At 42.2% G+C, this 18,250-nt stretch overlaps 1 protein-coding gene across 1 annotated transcript in view; it reads left to right on the top strand.

Annotated features, from left to right (window-relative positions):
* Window positions 1–18,046, top strand: part of EDNRA (endothelin receptor type A) — a 67,741-nt gene extending 49,695 nt beyond the window's left edge. The window contains exons 3-7 of the mRNA XM_052654812.1: window positions 405–603; window positions 7,824–7,976; window positions 12,736–12,869; window positions 13,271–13,379; window positions 17,906–18,046. Coding sequence (XP_052510772.1) covers window positions 405–603; window positions 7,824–7,976; window positions 12,736–12,869; window positions 13,271–13,379; window positions 17,906–18,046 — 736 coding nt within the window. The remainder of the gene's footprint in view (window positions 1–404; window positions 604–7,823; window positions 7,977–12,735; window positions 12,870–13,270; window positions 13,380–17,905) is intronic.
* The last annotated feature ends 204 nt before the right edge of the window (window positions 18,047–18,250 follow it).

Genomic DNA, 18,250 nt, shown 5'->3' with positions numbered 1-18,250 from the left:
AAGGGAGAAAACAATGGAATATCTATGGTCAAGTTTTTTTAATATAGAAACAGAAATAAGATATTACCATAATAAATACCAGCAGTTTTCACTACCCAATTTTCCCCACAGCTTAAAAAACATAGTACACCTGTCTTAGTGGCTGCATCCTAAACTCTCACGAGATTTTACTAAACCCCAAGTGAAGATCTCAGACTCAGGCCTGCCAAATGGGTGGAACTTTTAATGGCCCCAACTGTTTTTCACACACAGAAAATTCCTAGAAAGCCATGGTTGGTCAGTGGCCAGGGGAAGGATTTTCCAGCATTTATGAGTAGAATTTTTATTGAATTGAAATAACAAAATTTCCCAACCACTTGGTTCTATCACTCTCCTCTTTTTCCGTTGTTGTTTTCTCCCCCCAGGTACAGAGCAGTTGCCTCCTGGAGTCGTGTTCAGGGAATCGGGATTCCCTTGGTCACAGCCATCGAGATTGTCTCCATCTGGATCCTTTCCTTTATCTTGGCCATCCCTGAAGCCATCGGCTTTGTCATGGTACCTTTTGAATACAAGGGTGCACAGCACAGAACCTGTATGCTCAATGCCACGTCAAAATTCATGGAGGTATGAACAGTCTGAAGGAAATTAATTAGGGAGCGGGAGAGGTCTTCGTTTACCATCACCAGACTTGATATCGCTACACTGCCGAGCGTGATTTACGATGCTGTGTGCTGTGTGTGCTTAATTGCTCAGTCATAGCTGACTCTTTGCAACCCCATGGACTATCGCCTGCCAGGCTCCTCTGTCCATGGGATTTTGCAAGCAAGAGTACTGGAGTGGGTAGCCATTCCCTTCTCCATGGAATCTTCCCAACCCAGGGGTTGAACTCAGGTCTCCTACATTGAAGGTGGAATTTTTACTGTCTGAGCCACCAGGGAAGCCTGGTTTACTCTGTCAGTTCAGTCAAATACAGAAAGTCCCCTACAAATGAGCCCTCAAGTTGTGAACTTTCAGAGATGTGAACATGTACCTGTATGCCAGCTGTCATACTGTACTACTGTGCTTTTTCAAGATACTACGCTGTAAGATTTAAAATATTTTCTTTATATTTTTTATATATCATTTATTGTTTTTATATATTATTTGTGTGAAAAGTACAATAAACCTGTTACAGTCCAGTACTATATAACTTACTGTGTTAGTTCGGTACCTAGGCTGACTTTGTTGGGCTTATGAACATATTGGATTTATAAACGCTCTTGCACAATGTAATTCATTCACATGTAGGAGACTTACTGTAGTATTCAATTTCATGAAAAGTAGATGTTAAGCCAGGGCTTAGCTTCTTGACTAGAACAACTACTCTGTTTTCCCTTTTGTAACTGTAGACACTACTGCTGCTCTGTGCCAAACAACTCAGAATTCTGAAACTAAGAGAGATTGATGTGTGTACATGGAGTGCTATTTGTTTTGAGAATAAGGAATACAACACAACAATTTCCCTCTGACAGACACGCTGACACTTATTTGATGCTACTTTGGGAAATGCATGTTTCTCACACGTTTTTCAAAGATAGATGTACTGATTAAAAGTAGGAAGTCATTCTCATGTGTACTTATCTTAGTTCAGATTCTAATACGATATAAATTTTCAGAACTTTTTAAAAAAGCATTTTAGTGTAACAAATTCAGTTGCTGTTTATTATACCTGACCACCTTAATTTTTATCAACAGCTTACTTACATAGCTTAGCGTGTAAGGAAGCGTTTCAAATGCATATTTCCTCTGCAAAACTAGTCCCATGCAGACCAAGGAGAAAAACCAAGAGTAACTATTTCTATTTCTCTTAAATCAGCATAATTCAGTGCTTTGATGTAAGTTTCACAAAGTCTGGTTCCACCTTTAATCATTTACAGACAACTTGCGGTATGTTTTCTACCTTGGAAAATTCACAAAAATTAGTGGTCTTATGGCTGACCAGTTACCCTGCTTGGAAATTCTTGTTTTAAACTTAAAACTGTTCATGAACAGAGCCAAATTGCCAACCTTAAAATTAAAGTTTTCTACTGACCTACTGACATTTTTTACTAACTCAACATCCATAGTGAAAAACGAAGTAGTAGAAGTGCTCAGAATTTCAATTCAGTTCAGTTCAGTCGCTCAGTCATGTCTAACTTTTTGCAACCCCATGGACTGCAGCAGGCTTCCCTGCCCATCACCAGCTCCCAGAGGTTGCTCAAACTCATGTCCCTTGAGTCAGTGATGCCATCCAACCATCTCATCCTCTGTCGTCCCCTTGTCCTCCTGCCTTGTCCGCCTCCTGATGCCTTCCAACATTAGGGTCTTTTCCAATGAGTCAGTTCTTCACATCAGATGCCCAGAGTATTGGAGTTTCAGCTTCAGCATCAATCCTTCCAATGAATATTCAGAACTGATTTCCTTTAGGATGAACTGGTTGGATCTCCTTACAGTCCAAGGGACTCTCAAGAGTCTTCTCCAACACTACAGTTCAATAGCATCAATTCTTTCGTGCTCAGCTTTCTTTATAGTCCAAATCTCGCATCCATACATGACTACTGGAAAAACCATAGCTTTGACTAGACAGACCTTTGCTGGCAAAGTAATGTCTCTGCTTTTTAATATGCTGTCTAGATTGGTCATGGCTTTTCTTCCAAGGAGCAAACATCTTTTAATTTCATGGCTGCAGTCACCATCTGCAGTGATTTTTGAGCCCCCCAAAATAAAGTCTCTCACTGTTTCCAGTGTTTCCCTATCTATTTGCCATGAAGTGATGGGATCGGATGCCATGATCTTAGTTTTCTGAATGTTGAGTTTTAAGCCAATTTTTTCACTTTTCTCTTTCACTTTCAATAAAGGCTCTTTAGTTCTTCACTTTTTGCCATAAGGGTGGTGTCATCTGCTATCTGAGGTTATTGATATTTCTCCTGTTAATCTTGATTCCAGCTTGTGCTTTATCCAACCCAGCATTTCACATGATGTACTCTAGTCAAATAAGCAGAGTCACAATATACAGCCTTGATGTACTGCTTTCCCAATTTGGAAACAGTCTTTTGTTCCATGACCAGTTCTAACTGTTGCTTCCTGACCTGCATACAGATTTCTCAAGAGGCAGGTCAGGTGGTCTGGTATTCCCATCTCTTGAAGAATTTTCCACAGTTTGTTGTAATCCACACAAAGGCTTTGGCGTAGTAAATAAAGCAGAAATAGATGTTTTTCTGGAACTCTCTTGCTTTCTCGATGATCTGATGGATGTTGGCAATTTGATATCTGGTTCTGCTGCCTTTTCTAAATCCAGCTTGAACATCTGGAAGTTCACAGTTCACATACTGTTGAAGCCTGGCTTTTACAATTTTGAGCATTACTTTGCTAGTATGTGAGATGAGTGCAATTGTGCAGTAGTTTGAACATTCTTTGGCATTGCTTTTCTTTGGATTGGAATGAAAACTGACCTTTTCCAGTTTTATGGCCACTGTTGAGTTTTCCAAATTTGCTGGTATATTGAGTGCAGCACTTTAACAGCATCATTTTTTAGGATTTGAAATAGCTCCACTGGAATTCTATCATCTCCACTAGCTTTATGCTTGTCACTACACATAGTGACCAGTAAGGCCCACACATAGTCAAGTAAGGCCCACTTGACTTTGCATTCCAGGATTGTCTGGCTCTAATTCAGTGATCATACTATCGTGGTTATCTGGGTCATGAAAATCTTTTTTGTGTAGTTCTTCTGTGTATTCTGAGAATTTGGGCAGTGTGAATGAGTGATCTGGATACCTCTGACTAAAGCATTAGAGAAGAGGCTCAGTGTAACAAGGAACTTACTGATGGATCTTGCTGGGTAAAAGGAAATGCGTTTCTTCACAAGAAAGCATCTCCTTGTTAGCAATGAAGCTAAGAGTGGCTGCCCTTCAGGCAGGGGTGGGGGTGCCTGGAGGGTTGCATAAGGAGCACTGAGTTTGAACTGATAATTTTTTGGTCACACCCTTCAGCCTGCAGGATCTTACATGCACGCATACTAAGTTGCTTCAGTCACTTCCAACTCTTTGTGAGCCCAAGGACTTGAAGCTGCCAGGCTTCTCTGTCCACGGGATTCTCCAGGCAAGAATACTGGAGCGGGTTGCCATTTCCTCCTCCAGGGGATCTTCCCAACTAAGGGATCAAGCTCACGTCTCTTACAGCTACTGCATTGGCAGGCGGGTTCTTTACCCACAGTGCCACCTGGCTTCCCTGATGGCTCAGCCTGCAGGATCTCAGTTCCCTGATTACAGATCCAACCAGGAACCCCTGCATTGGAAGCACCAAGTCTCAACCACTGGACTGCCAGGGAAGTCCCATGAACTGATGATTCTGTAGATTTCTTTTCAAGTCTAAGGTTTTAGGCTTCTCTTTCCCCCTGGTCTCTTTTTCTAATTTGATTCCCCTTCTTTTTCCAGTCTTTCCTCCTCAGCTTTGCTCTAACCTAGACTGGAGGGAGGGGCTTCCCAGGTGGTGTTAGTGGTAAAGAACCCATCTGCCAATGCAGGAGACGTAAGAGACACCGGTTCAATCCCTGGGTGGGAAAGATGCCCTGGAGTGGGCATGGCAACCACTCCAGGATTCTTGCCTGGAGAATCCCCATGGACAGAGGAGCCTGGCAGGCTACAGCCCATGGGGTCACAAAGAGTCATCCACAACTGAAGTGGCTGAGGACTTACCCAGACTGGAGGGAGGCCCCTCTGTACCCTTGTTGATGACATCAGTTCAAAAGAAATGTGTGATCCCGTTCTCCACTGGCCTCTGCCATGGAAGGGGCAGGGGACTCCATCCAGCCTCCTCCAGCAAGGGCCAACTCCCAGGACCCCCACAGCTGCTTCTGGGCAGTCACACCCCCACCTGCAGTGCACCCAGAAGGAGGGGGTACAAAGGAAGGGGCTTCTTCAAGAGGTGTGTGCATTGTGCTTAAATCAAGAGTTCTTCTGAATTTTTTGTTTGTGTTTTAAGTTCAGTACTAAGATCTTTCTACAGTGGGATGTGAATAGGAAAATAATGGTATAAACAGATTTGAATACGCCAACTCCTTTGAGATTCTGCACTTAACCTGAGGCTACAATTCAGTGGTCTGTGAACTTGAAGGGAAAGGAAATTACATGTTTATTTTCACTAACTTCTAACTGAAATTTATCGTTTCCTTCTAATTAATGTGGATGTAGGCAACAAATCACAGTAGTGTTTAACAGTACCATGTTATTGTTTTTTTTCACTAAATGGAAATAACAGACATTTTCATACCATATAACATATAATCTGGAAATGTCATTTACATTCATCATTGGTTCCACATTCTGATAGAACTCATTAGACCTGTCATTTAATTTTTAATAAACCCTTATACTGTGATATTAGAATTTTCTTTCTCATATTTTTGTTAGCTATGATTTGATGTAATTTGTTTCCATTGTATTGGTACATATTTTATTTCATGAATTTAAAAGCATTATTTTCAACAAACTTATGGTTGCCAGGGGGAAAAGAATATGGCAAAGAGATAGTTAGGGAATTTGGGATCGACATGTATACACTGCTATATTTTAAATGGATAACCAACAAGGACCTACTGTATAGCACATAGAACTCTGGTCAATGTTATGTGGCAGCCTGGATGGGAGGGGACTTTGGGGGAGAATGGATACATATGTATATGCATGGCTGAGTCCCTTCATTGTTTACCTGAAACCATCACAAAATTGTTAATCAGCTATACTCCAATATAAAATAAAAAAATTTTTTAAATATTAGTCTCAGAAAGAATTATAGTCTTCACCAGAAATCCAAAGGGGTTCCTGACATAAAAATAGTTATGAACCCCTGCCCAGAACTTTTTTTCCTCAGGAACCATTTATAGCATATTTTAATAGACATGTTATAAGTGCAGCCTACTGGGCCTCTTTCTATATTCAGAAACTCTCCAGTTTTTCACAGAGCAGTGTGATTATTTTTTACTGTGGGAACTGAGATATTGCAGGAGGCTACATTATCCTTAGTAAATAAACTATCTGGAGAAACAGCATTAGGAAAGGAAAAGCGTTCTTCCCAAGTTGGTGATTAATTTAGTGAGAGGAAGAATTTAGCTATAATTTTCTTATTTCCATTTTTATTGGGTATTACATTTTCTCCTTTAAAAAGACATAACATTGAGTAATCCTAGTATTTACAAATGCTGTCCACAGGGAAATCAGGTTCACCATGCCTTCAGATAAGCTACTCTGCCTCAACAGTTTCCAGGTGGTAAGTATTAAGAGAGAGCGGAAGGACATGGTTATTGATGGCTCACACTGGCTGTCTGAGGTCGCATAGCAGACATACCAGACAAAGGGTTAACTGCCAGTAACCAGAGCTCCACAGATAAACCATTCATAACCTTCGCTCTTTCCAAACAAGACAGGCACATTAAGTACACTTTCACCACAACAGTCAGAAGTAAACCAGGCACTAGCAAAATGTTGAGAATCACCAATAAAGATACAGATTCTGTATGTCTCAAAAGCACGTTTCATGAGCTTTGAAAGGGAATTCTTTTTATTGATGAGGGTTCTTCCACTGTGTAATTCAAACCAACTTCAGTTTATTAAAAATGTTAATAATTGTTAATATTATTAAAATTAGTTAATAATTTGGGTAATTTTAAACATTATAGCTGATTTACAATGTGTTAATTTCTGCTATATAGTAGAGTTATTTTGTTATATATTTTCTTTTTCACATTCTTTTCCATTATGACTTATGAAAGGATATTGAATATAGTTCCCTGTGCTATAGAGTAGGACCTTGTTGTTTATCCATTCTATATATAATAGTTTGCAGCTGTTAATCCAGACCTTCCAACCCATCCCTCTCCCACCCGGCCTCCCACTTGGTAACCACAAGTCTGTTCTCTGTCTGTGCATCTGTTTCTGTTTCATGGATAAGTTCATTTGTGCTATATTTTAGATTCCACATAAAGTGATATCATATGTTATTTGTTTTTCTCTATCTAACTTACTTCACTTGGTATGATAATCTCTAGGTCCATCTTGTTGCTGCAAATGGCATTATTTCATTCTTTTTATGGCTGAGTAATATTCCATTGTATATGTATGTATAAGTAAGTGAAGTCGCTCAGTCGTGTCCGACTCTTTGCAACCCCGTGGACTGTAGCCCACCAGGCTCCTCCGTCCATGGGATTCTCCAGGCAAGAATACTGGAGTGGGTTGCCATTTCCTTCTCCAGGGGGTCTTCCTGACCCAGGGATCGAACCCAGGTCTCCCACATTGGAGGCAGACGGTTTAACCTCTGAGCCACCAGGGAAGCCTCTATGTATGTATGTATATATATACATATATACATATATATAATATACATATATGGTGTGTGTATATATATGGTGTATACTGTATATATATTTGGTGTGTGTGTATATATATATGGTGTGTGTATATATATGTGTGTATATATATATATATATATATATATATATACCACATTCGTCTGTCAATAGACATTTAGGTTGCTGTTATGTCTTGGCTATTGTGAACAGTATTGTCAGAATAATATTAATGCAATTTCTTTGTGTGCTGTTATAAAAACCAACACACAGCACACAACACACAGCTAAACCAGAAATTACATGTTTGGAGTTTTCAGTTTAGTTGAGTTTTGAGCACGACCTCCAAGCCCATTACTGCCAGCAGAGAGCATGAATATACAAACATAGCTGTAAGCATGAAGACCTTGAAGCCACCAGACGCTGTGCAGCGAACTTTCCTTATAATGCTTTTCCTCCTCTCTCCCTCCTCTCCTCTTTCCAGTTCTATCAAGATGTTAAGGACTGGTGGCTATTTGGGTTCTACTTCTGCATGCCCCTGGTGTGCACCGCGATCTTCTACACCCTCATGACTTGTGAGATGTTAAACCGAAGGAACGGCAGCCTGAGAATTGCCCTCAGTGAGCATCTGAAACAGGTAAACCTGATAAGATCATGACGGTCTGGCCAAGACTGGCTTGTCCTTGACAACGAAAGGACTGTGGATACTGTGTTTTGCAGATTTAGCCTGATTTCCTAAAAATTAAAATACTGTCTTGCTTGTCTGTATGCCTTGTTTTCTTTAGAGAATTGAGCATTTCTCCAGTGAAGTCAGGATCCGACCTGTGAAACAGATGGCCCTGGGGGCAGGGCCCAAATAGAGAGGAACTATTCGTTAATTTTGCCAAGAGTATCTATCAAACGTGTGTTTGTGATTAGTAGCACACTGAACTGGGCTTGGAATTGTGCCAGGACTATAAAAAAAACAGAAGCACATGACTTTCTCCCCGGCAGGCTTTGCAGTCCTGTTGTGGAAATAAAACACAAACATGAGATAATTGAAACATGGAATCACAAGGTGTGGTAAAAAGTTGCTTGTGCTGTAGAAAGCCAAGGAGGATATGATATCAAGTCATGAAGAAACTGTTCACGCATGAGGAGGATTGAACTGTTCCTGATGGGGGTCTAGCTAGAACACGCATGAGTACCATGCATTTGAGGAGAAGGGAAAGGAGGCAGACCTCATTAGAGCAACATCTAAGGTATAACTCATGGAAAGAAATGGGACTGGGTACATAAGAAGTCACATTTTGGAAAGCCTAAAGTCCTAGAAGAAATCTGAACCTTTCAGTAGGAGGCTATCTGTTTCTCCCAGGAAGCAAACAGAGCAGATAAAGCTATGAAGCTTCTGTTTGCTGACCCTGTGACACTGGGCAATTGCTTCCTCTCTCTGAACTTTTAGTTTTTTGAAAAATGTATAAAATAATATCTGCCCTTTAAAATAGTTATTTATTTGACTGTGAGATCTAGTTTCCTGCCCAGGGATCAGACCTAGGCCCCTTGTATTTTGAGTGCAGAGTCTTAGCCACTGGGTCACCAGGGATGTCCCACCTGCACTTTTCTGTACATATACTAACTCAATTTTGAGTCTTAAAAATTTTTATTGAAATGTATATAATAGTACGTCAAAGGGGTTATGTAATGCATGTACGGTGTCTAATAGAACCCAGCGGATACTAAGTAGTCAGATACTGTTGATATATATTAATTCAAAGAGTAAAACTAGGACTGTGGGTAACTGTTCAGTTTCAACAGACAAGTATGTAAAGACGACCAGCCACACCGAAAGTCAATGTGAGTTGTTGATGGAGCCTGGATAACTGTCCTGTGTGATTGCCATACATGAGCATCAGTCTTCATCGGCAACTCTTTTTGACCAGAGTACCGATTTTTTTGAGCCTTAATTCATTATCTTAAACTGGACATAATAATATATGAATCAGTATTATTATTGAGAATCAAAGGAATTAACATGCATTCACATACTTCAGAAAAATCTAACATGTTATACAAATGGTAGCTATTATCCTTTATTAAAATTTAACAGGAAACTTATCTTGAGAAACTTTAGCATGACATCATCCAGGCATGAAAGTGCGGACTACTCCAGATGTGAAACATATTAAGCTGTTATTACCTTTCATTCCTGCAATAGAGGTAACTAATTAGAATAGATTTGTGAAAAACAGTGTTTTTGAATGTCAGTTTTTGCATTAGCACCACAATTGAGCCTATTCAAGCTATGAGTGACACCTGCTCTGAAAATAATTAAATACGGATTGGGAGCAATAAGATGCTGCTGCTTCACATTTTCATAGCATTTTTTAAGTTCCCAAAGAGCATTTCCATGTCATTTTGGTATTTGATTCCTCCAAACACGCTGTGAGAAAAGCTAGACAGGCATGCACCCTTATTACACAGGTGTTTAAGAGACTAGCGCAACCAAATGGACATTAGAATCCAAAACTTGGTCCCCATGCAGTAGACATTCCCTTGAGTCCCACTCAAAGATCGACCAGGTTCTGACTGCAGGAGAGCAAGCCTAGCTGGGAGGCCTTTGGGGGTGGAGGGTGGCAGGGGAGCTAGCTTAGAGTGAAAACCCTGCCACTCCATCCAAGTCCAACATGATGCTTGATCCTGCTTCTGGTATGTTTTTCTAGAATTTCTCTTCACTATACCGACAACACCTTTATCAGCTAGGGCTTGTGTTTGGATGCTGGTAGCAGAAAATCTTCCCAGGTGGCTCAGTGGTAAAGAATCTGCCTGCCAACGCAGGAGATGTGGGTTCGATCCCTGGGTCAGGAGGATCCTCTGGAGGAGGAGACGGCAACTCTCTCCAGTATTCTTGCCTGGAGAATCCTATGGACAGAGGAGCCTGGCGGGCTACAGTTTATGGGGTGGCAAAGAGATACAACTGAGCGCATGAGCACAAGGGTGAACAGGAAACCCAAAATAACAGGGAGTAGGCCAGTAGGGGCCTATCTGTCTTGCGTAGCAGAAAGCTCAGAGGTCATCAGCTCAGTGGTCAAGGGACTCAAGAAGCCAGCATTCTGCCGCTGTGCTCGCCTTTCCTTTATTATTGGAAGACGGCAGCTACAGCTCTGCCCTTAGACCTCCTTTCCAGGCAGCCAGAAGGGGAAGAATACAGGTCACATTAGTGTGTGTGCACCAAAGGAGGAGCCCCCACGTTTAAGTAGCTTTTCCACTCTGAACACGCTTGATCTCGTCAGAAACCCCACACAATGGCTTCTGCCTAGTATAATTGCTAAGATCTGTGTGGATGAGGAAGCCAGGCTCCTCTGCTGCCATGACAAAATCAAGGATCTGACTGATAGTAAGGAAAATTCAGAAGGATGGATATTGATTAACCAAATAGCTGACTGTCGTGTGGCAAAGTATTAATATTACATTTAAAAAATTATCCTCTTGCAGACTTCCCTGGAGGTCGAGTGGTTAAGCAGCCGCACTTTCGTGGCACGGGGCATGGGTTCAATCCCTGCTGAGGGAACTAAGATCCCACATGCCATGTGGCATAGCCTAAATAAATAAATAAATTTACCCACTTTGAGGATGTGCTCCAAAGAGATAGCCTCTCCCCCAATACGCTTTCTACAGTCTTTCTGTGTACACAAAATAGCCCTTTAAAATGATCCTCCATGCCTATAGATTAATAAAGAATCCTTTATTGTCCTCAAGCATCTTTCAGTTTATACATTCTCTGAAGCCATAGCCAGCTAGCTAGCTAACTCAAAGATTAAAGAAATCCCAGTTCTTGGGGCTAAAGCCACAATTTGTGACAACTGCCCTGAGATCTTTCTAAATAGCTCTATCAATCACGTAGGTTTATTGCAGGCTTCCCCTACTTAACGCTGTATGCTTTGGATTGGACCAGCCTTACCCTTCCAAATCCTGTTTTCAATCAGTTTTATTTTGACATTAAGTGATCCCAATTACAGACAAGTTGTATTTTATGTTCCCAGTTGGGCTTCCTAATGCCATGTCCTGTAATACTCAAATACAGGGCACCCAAATGACTGGCTGCAGATAATTCCTAACCTATGATTTTACTGATCCTGTGCAGACCCCAAAGCATGTAAACCTACCATTGGAGTCAGGCCAGAGTCAACATGTCCCCGTTTTTCCAATTGTCTGTGCTGATAATCCTTTACCCTCAGGTGGTGCTAAGTGGTCAAGAACCCGCCTGCAAATGTAGGCGACAAGAGACGCAGGTTTGATCCCTGGGTCAAGAAGAAGGAAATGACAACCCACTCCATATCCTTGCCTGGAGAATCCCATGGACAGAGGAGCCTGGCGGGCTATGGTCCATAAGGTTGCAGAGTCGGCCAGGACTGAAGTGACTTGGCATGCACGCACTCTATGCTTGCAAACAATGTATCTTTGGAAGCTACCTCTCATTAATGAAAGAATTTTAAAAGCCAAAAAAGTCCAAATGCCAGCTTTCTCCAAAATCAAGAAATGGAGAAAACATGTTGTTCTTCCTTTTCCTTTTCTGTTCCGTACTATTTTGTTTTCCAAACATCTTTGTAGACTTATTCATTGTTTTGGGGGTGGGCCATGCCACACAGCTTACAGCATCTTAGTTCCCCAACCAGGGGAACTGGTTTCAGGCTAGATTGAACCCAGACCCTCAGCAATGAAAGCCAAGAATCCTCGCCACTGGACCACCAGGGAATTTCCTAGATTTGTCCCATTTTGTTATTATGGTAGGGTCAGTCACCTTGACTACCATGCCATCATTAATGCAGGTGGATTACCTGCTATGGAGACTTTTAACTAACCTTCCCCCCATATGTTCGACAGACATACAAATACACAGACATACAGACCCAGTCACAGTGTTGGCTCAGCCCCAGCCCGTCCCCCACTCTGCCCACCATCAAACCTTTGACCTGGCCCTAATAACCAGCCTGAGGCTACCATGCTTCCTGGCAGCTGCCCCAAAAGAATCCCTAACAACTCCTTGCTTAAGACAGTTGGACTCCAAACCTTATCTATTTTTTCATTTGGCCGCACTATGCTGCATGTGGGATCTTAGTTCCCCGACCAGGGATCGAATTCATGCTTCCTGGAGCAGAAGCTCAGAGTCCTAACCACTGGACCAAAGGGGTTTCCTGGACTCCAAATCTTGACGAAGTAGAGGGTGGTGAGGTGGGCTGCTCGGACTCTTCTTCGAGTACTCTGTCCCAATCTACTACTCTTTTTTTAATTGCAGTATAATTGCTTTACAATGTCGTGTGGAAACTAACATGACATTGTAGTGCTTCCTTTTGTGTATCTCCTTTCTCTAGTAGAAAAACACTGAACTTACTGTATTTTTTTCTCTCACTTTTCTTTAGCGTCGAGAAGTGGCAAAAACAGTTTTCTGCTTGGTTGTAATTTTTGCTCTGTGCTGGTTCCCTCTTCACTTAAGCCGCATTTTGAAAAAAACCGTGTATGATGAAATGGACACGAACCGGTGTGAATTACTTAGGTATGAGCCTTTGTACTCAGAAGGAAACTGGAGTTTCTCTGATCTCACATTTCTAAGACGTTTACAAAACCACCTCTGATATACTCACGTTAGCCCTGAAAATTAAATCCTCTAAGTTGATTGTTTTCCTTTGCTGTCACAGCCCGTAACCAACCTCAAAATTTTGTGCAAGCCCTATCAATAATTTTGCTGCTCCCCTCCTGGGTTAAGCAAGTGGTGGGTACATCTGCACATGTCCCGCAGAACTGCAACTGCCATTTAAACAAGGGCTTTGAAAGTGATTTTGAGTGCTACCTCTGAGAAATGTCTCCTGGGCAAGAAAAATGCTTACTTTAGAGACAAATGCTGATCAGGTCTAAACATGACGCTCTAATTCATCTCTTCTTTCTCTGTTGCTCAAGTTTCCTGCTCCTCATGGATTACATCGGCATTAACTTGGCAACCATGAACTCATGTATCAACCCAATAGCTCTGTACTTTGTGAGCAAGAAGTTTAAAAATTGTTTCCAGGTAAGTATTTCTCTGAACAAGAAGATCTTTTTCATAATAATTATTGGCATTAATGATTGGGTATATGTGACGGTCGTTGCTGTTGTTGTGTAGTCACTCAGTTCAGTTCAGTTCAGTCGCTCAGTCGTGTCCGACTCTTTGCCACCCCATGAATCACAGCACGCCAGGCCTCCCGGTCCATCACCAATTCCGGGAGTTCACTCAAACTCATGTCCATTGAGTCGGTGATGCCATCCAGCCATCCCATCCTCTATTGTCCCCTTCTCCTCCTGCCCCCAATCCCTCCCAGCATCAGGGTCTTTTCCAGTGAGTCAGCTCTTCACATGAGGTGGCCAAAGCATTGGAGTTTCAGCTTTAGCATCAGTCCTTCCAATGAACACCCAGGACTGATCTCCTTTAAAATGGACTGGTTGGATCTCCTTGCAGTCCAAGGGACTCTCAAGAGTCTTCTCCAACACCACAGTTCAAAAGCATCAGTTCTTCGGTGCTCAACTTTCTTCACAGTCCAACTCTCACATCCATACATGACCACAGGAAAAACCATAGCCTTGACTAGACGGACCTTTGTTGGCAAAGTAATGTCTCTGTGTAGTCACTCAGTCATGTCCAGTTCTTTTGTAACCCCGTGGACTGTAGCCTGCCAGGCTTCTCTGTCCGTGGGATTTTTCCAGGCAAGAATGCTGGAATGGGTTACCATTTCCTACTCTCGGGGATCTTCCCAACCTAGGGATCAAAATTGCATCTCCTAAATTGGCAGGTGGATTCTTTTTTTTTCATCAGGGGATCATTGCTTTACAATATTGTGTTGGTTTCTGCCATACATCTGCCACAGGTATCCGTATGTCCCCGCCCTCCTGAACCACCTCCCACCTCCCTCCCCATCCCATCTCTCTAGGTTGCCACAGAGCCCTGGGTTGAGCCTCCTGTGTCACACAGCAAATTCCTACCTGACAGGCAGATTCTTTACTGCTGAGCCGCCCATAGACAATAGTATATAATAGCAAATTCAATTGTTTTCATTTAATTGGATTTTTTTTTCTCTTGTCTTTTCTTTATTTTTATTTCTAATAGAGTATAATTGCTTCAGAATGCTTTATTAGTTTCTACTGTCCAGCAACATGAATCAGTGATACATATACATATATCCCCTTTTATATATATATATGTATATATATATATATATGTGTGTGTGTGTATGTGTGTGTATATATATATATATATATATATATATCCTTTGGAGAAGGTGATGGCACCTCACTCCAGTACTCTTGCCTGGAAAATCCCATGAATGGAGGAGCCTGGTGGGCTGTAGTCCAGGGGATCGCTAAGAGTCAGACACGACTGAGCGACTTCCCTTTCACTTTTCACTTTCATGCATTGGAGAAGGAAATGGCAATCCACTCCAGTGTTCTTGCCTGGAGAATCCCAGGGACAGGGGAGCCTGGTGGGCTGCCGTCTATGGGGTCGCACAGAGTCAGACACGACTGAAGTGACTTAGCAAAATAGCAATAGCAATATATATCCTTCCCATTTAGGCCACCACAGAGCGCTGAGGAGAGTTCCGGTAGATTCTCATTAGTTCTCTATTTTATACATGGTATCGGTGGTGCATATATGCCAATCCCAGTCTCCCAGTTCATCCTTCCTCCTCCCTGTCCCCTTTGGCATCCTTAACCTTTGTTCTCTACATCTGTGTCCCTATTTCTGCTTTGTAAGCAAGTATTTTTTAAGAATAGCCAACTGTGTGTATTAGATATCCAACAGGCATGGCTCATTCCAGTTGTAAATAGCACTTCATCTGCTGAACTTTTCAGATGAGAAGTGAAAATCACAATAGTACTTTCATCAGCTGAACTTTTCAGGAGAGAAGTGAAAATTACATTTTGTTACCTAGAAAGAGCGTCAAATTGTCAGCATAACAGAAAAGCAATATATATTCAAACAACATACTCAAAAGTTAAAAAGAACTAATTTAGTAGCATGCCAAATTAGTATCATGCTTTGAAAAGAAATATTCCAAGTTGAGCTCCAAGGCTAACAGAATAGATTAAGCTTATTCATGCCTTACATAGCCTTAGACTTTTAACCATAGTCTCAACAAAACATAAACTCACTGTTAAGAAAGCTCTTGCTAAATGCTACTTAATAGTATACTTCATAATAGTCTTTTCAAGAAAAGTAAATGTTTATGGCTCTGGAAATCTGAACTAATGTAATTTAATTCAAAATCAGTTTCCTTCCGTTCTTCAGACCTCCTTGTAGCTAAGCCAACACATTTTCTCCAGAAGTTCCAAGCACTTCTTACTGAAGTATTATTTTTCCAGTTCCTAGAGTGATTTTAGCATGGAATTAGTCCTAACTGGAATCCACTAACTTTGGCCAGGATGTTTAACTTCATTTTATGGTACATATTAGGAAGAGTAGCAGAGCGTTCAAGGGTGCAGGATCTGGAAGGGAACAGTCTTGGTTTACATCCCAGCTCTGCTGCTGCTGCTGCTGCGTCGCGTCAGTTGTGTCCGACTCTGTGCGACCCCATAGATGGCAGCCCGCCAGGCTCCCCCGTCCTTGAGATTCTCAAGGCAAAAACACTGGAGTGGGTTGCCATTTCCTTCTCCAGTGCAAGAAAGTGAAAAGTGAAAGTGAAGTCGTTCAGTCGTGTATGACTCTTAGCGACCCCATGGAGAAGGCAATGGCAACCCACTCCAGTACTCTTGCCTGGAAAATCCCATGGACGGAGGAGCCTGGTAGGCTGCAGTCCCAGCTCTGCACTAGCTGTCTAAAACCAGGTCCAAGTGGGGCCACTCCTGCTTCCTCAGTTTGTCCGTCAGTAAATCTGGTCCCATCACTTCATAGGAAATAGATGGGGAAACAGTAGAAACAGTGTCAGACTTTATTTTGGGGGGCTCCAAAATCACTGCAGATGGTGACTGCAGCCATGATATTAAAAGACGCTTACTCCTTGGAAGAAAAGTTATGACCAACCTAGATAGTATATTCAAAAGCAGAGACATTACTTTGCTGACTAAGGTCCGTCTAGTCAAGGCTATGGTTTTTCCTGTGGTCATGTATGGATGTGAGAGTTGGACTGTAAAGAAAGCTGAGTGCTGAAGAATTGATGCATTTGAACTGTGGTGTTGGAGAAGACTCTTGAGGGCCCCTTGGACTGCAAGGAGATCCAACCAGTCCATTCTGAAGGAGATCAGCCCTGGGATTTCTTTGGAAGGAATGATGCTAAAGCTGAAGCTCCAGTACTTTGGACACCTCATGCGAAGAGTTGATTCATTGGAAAAGACTCTGATGCTGGGAGAGATTGGGGGCAGGAGGAGAAGGGGACGACCCAGGATGAGATGGCTGAATGGCATCATGGATTCGATGGACGTGAGTCCGAGTGAACTCCGGGAGATGGTGATGGACAGGGAGGCCTGGCGTGCTACAATTCATGGGGTCACAAAGAGTCGGACACGACTGAGCGACTGAACTGAACTGAACTGAAATCAGATGCTATCTGTATCTGTATCAGATACTGTATCTATCTCATAAGGTGGAATAAGTGGGTTCGGTGCTTGAGACAACAGAAGGTGCTTGGTATGAGTTTATCAGTATTAGGGACAGAAGAGAGGAAAAACAGAAGTGACTGCCTTCATGACTCCTGCAGTCTAAAAGGAGACAGACGGATATTAACCAGAGAATTATGGGAATCAATAAAACTTGGTGTGGAAGTTCTTACTGCCACACTTTGGCAGTCTTTGGGGTCATGTTTAAAGTCATGAAATGCCCTAAGAAAGATTCTGCCCTAAGAAAGATTGACTAAAATGCAGGTCATAACAAATACATTTATGTAATCTGTAGTAAAATCAGTTGCTAATTAGTTTACATATTTTACATATAAATTAAAATTATATGTTACATATAAAATTATATTACATACAAGTTAGTTTACATATACCCCCAGAGGGTAAGGGGGGAAAAAATCCAGGTGCAAACTCTCAGAAATTAAACACAATTTTGACTGATATTCATAAAAAGGCAGCATACCCAGGGGAAAGAGTCCAACAGAGAGAGTCCTGGGTTCTGAGCTCAGTTCTGCCTCTTCTCTAAGCCTCCCTGTTCTCATCCAGGAAGAAAATAGCACCTACCCCCTAGGGCTGTTTAAGAGCCTCAGGTGAGGTGCCCGATGAAGGGAGACACGCAGGCGGTGCAGTCAAGACACGCCAGGCCCTTCCCAGTCCTTCCCACCCACGCCCACCCCAAGTCATAGAACAGTCTCCCCCCACCGACACTGCCTTCCTTTCCTGTTTGACTTGGTGAATCAATTAAAACAAGAAACGCAGGATCTGTCACTTTGCACTAGAATAAACCATTTAACTTCTCCCTAGAGCTTACAAACTCCCTACTCCAGATGACTGGCAAGGCCCACACTCTCTCCTCCAATGCCTCTGGACGTTCCCCCCTTGTTGGTGAACCTCTGTGCTCTGTTGGGAACAGGCTGGTGGCCCCTCTTAATCTGAGTCTGCTCCTTCTCCCAGTCTTGCCTCTGCTGCTGCTGTTACCAGTCCAAGAGCCTGATGACCTCGGTGCCCATGAATGGCACCAGCATCCAGTGGAAGAACCCTGAACAAAACAACCATAACACAGAGAGGAGCAGCCACAAGGACAGTATCAACTAAACTGAAGAACAGTCATCAATGTGCTTCAAGCCCGACTGGAGGAAAAAAATCAACACAGCAACTGTGTCTCCAGGAATCTGTTCCATCCTTCTCTTACGACTCAGCCCCACCCCCTGGAAAAATGGTTTCCCAAACGTTGAAGGGTTGACTGGTTTATACCCACAAATTCAATGAATCTTACTTCTTTTATTTATCTGATTTACC

This window comes from Budorcas taxicolor, chromosome 17 (assembly GCF_023091745.1).
Source record: "Budorcas taxicolor isolate Tak-1 chromosome 17, Takin1.1, whole genome shotgun sequence".
In the NCBI taxonomy this organism is placed as follows: Eukaryota; Metazoa; Chordata; class Mammalia; order Artiodactyla; family Bovidae; genus Budorcas; species Budorcas taxicolor.
Note: the sequence above shows the minus strand (reverse complement) of the source record. Positions and strands in the feature narration are given on the sequence as shown.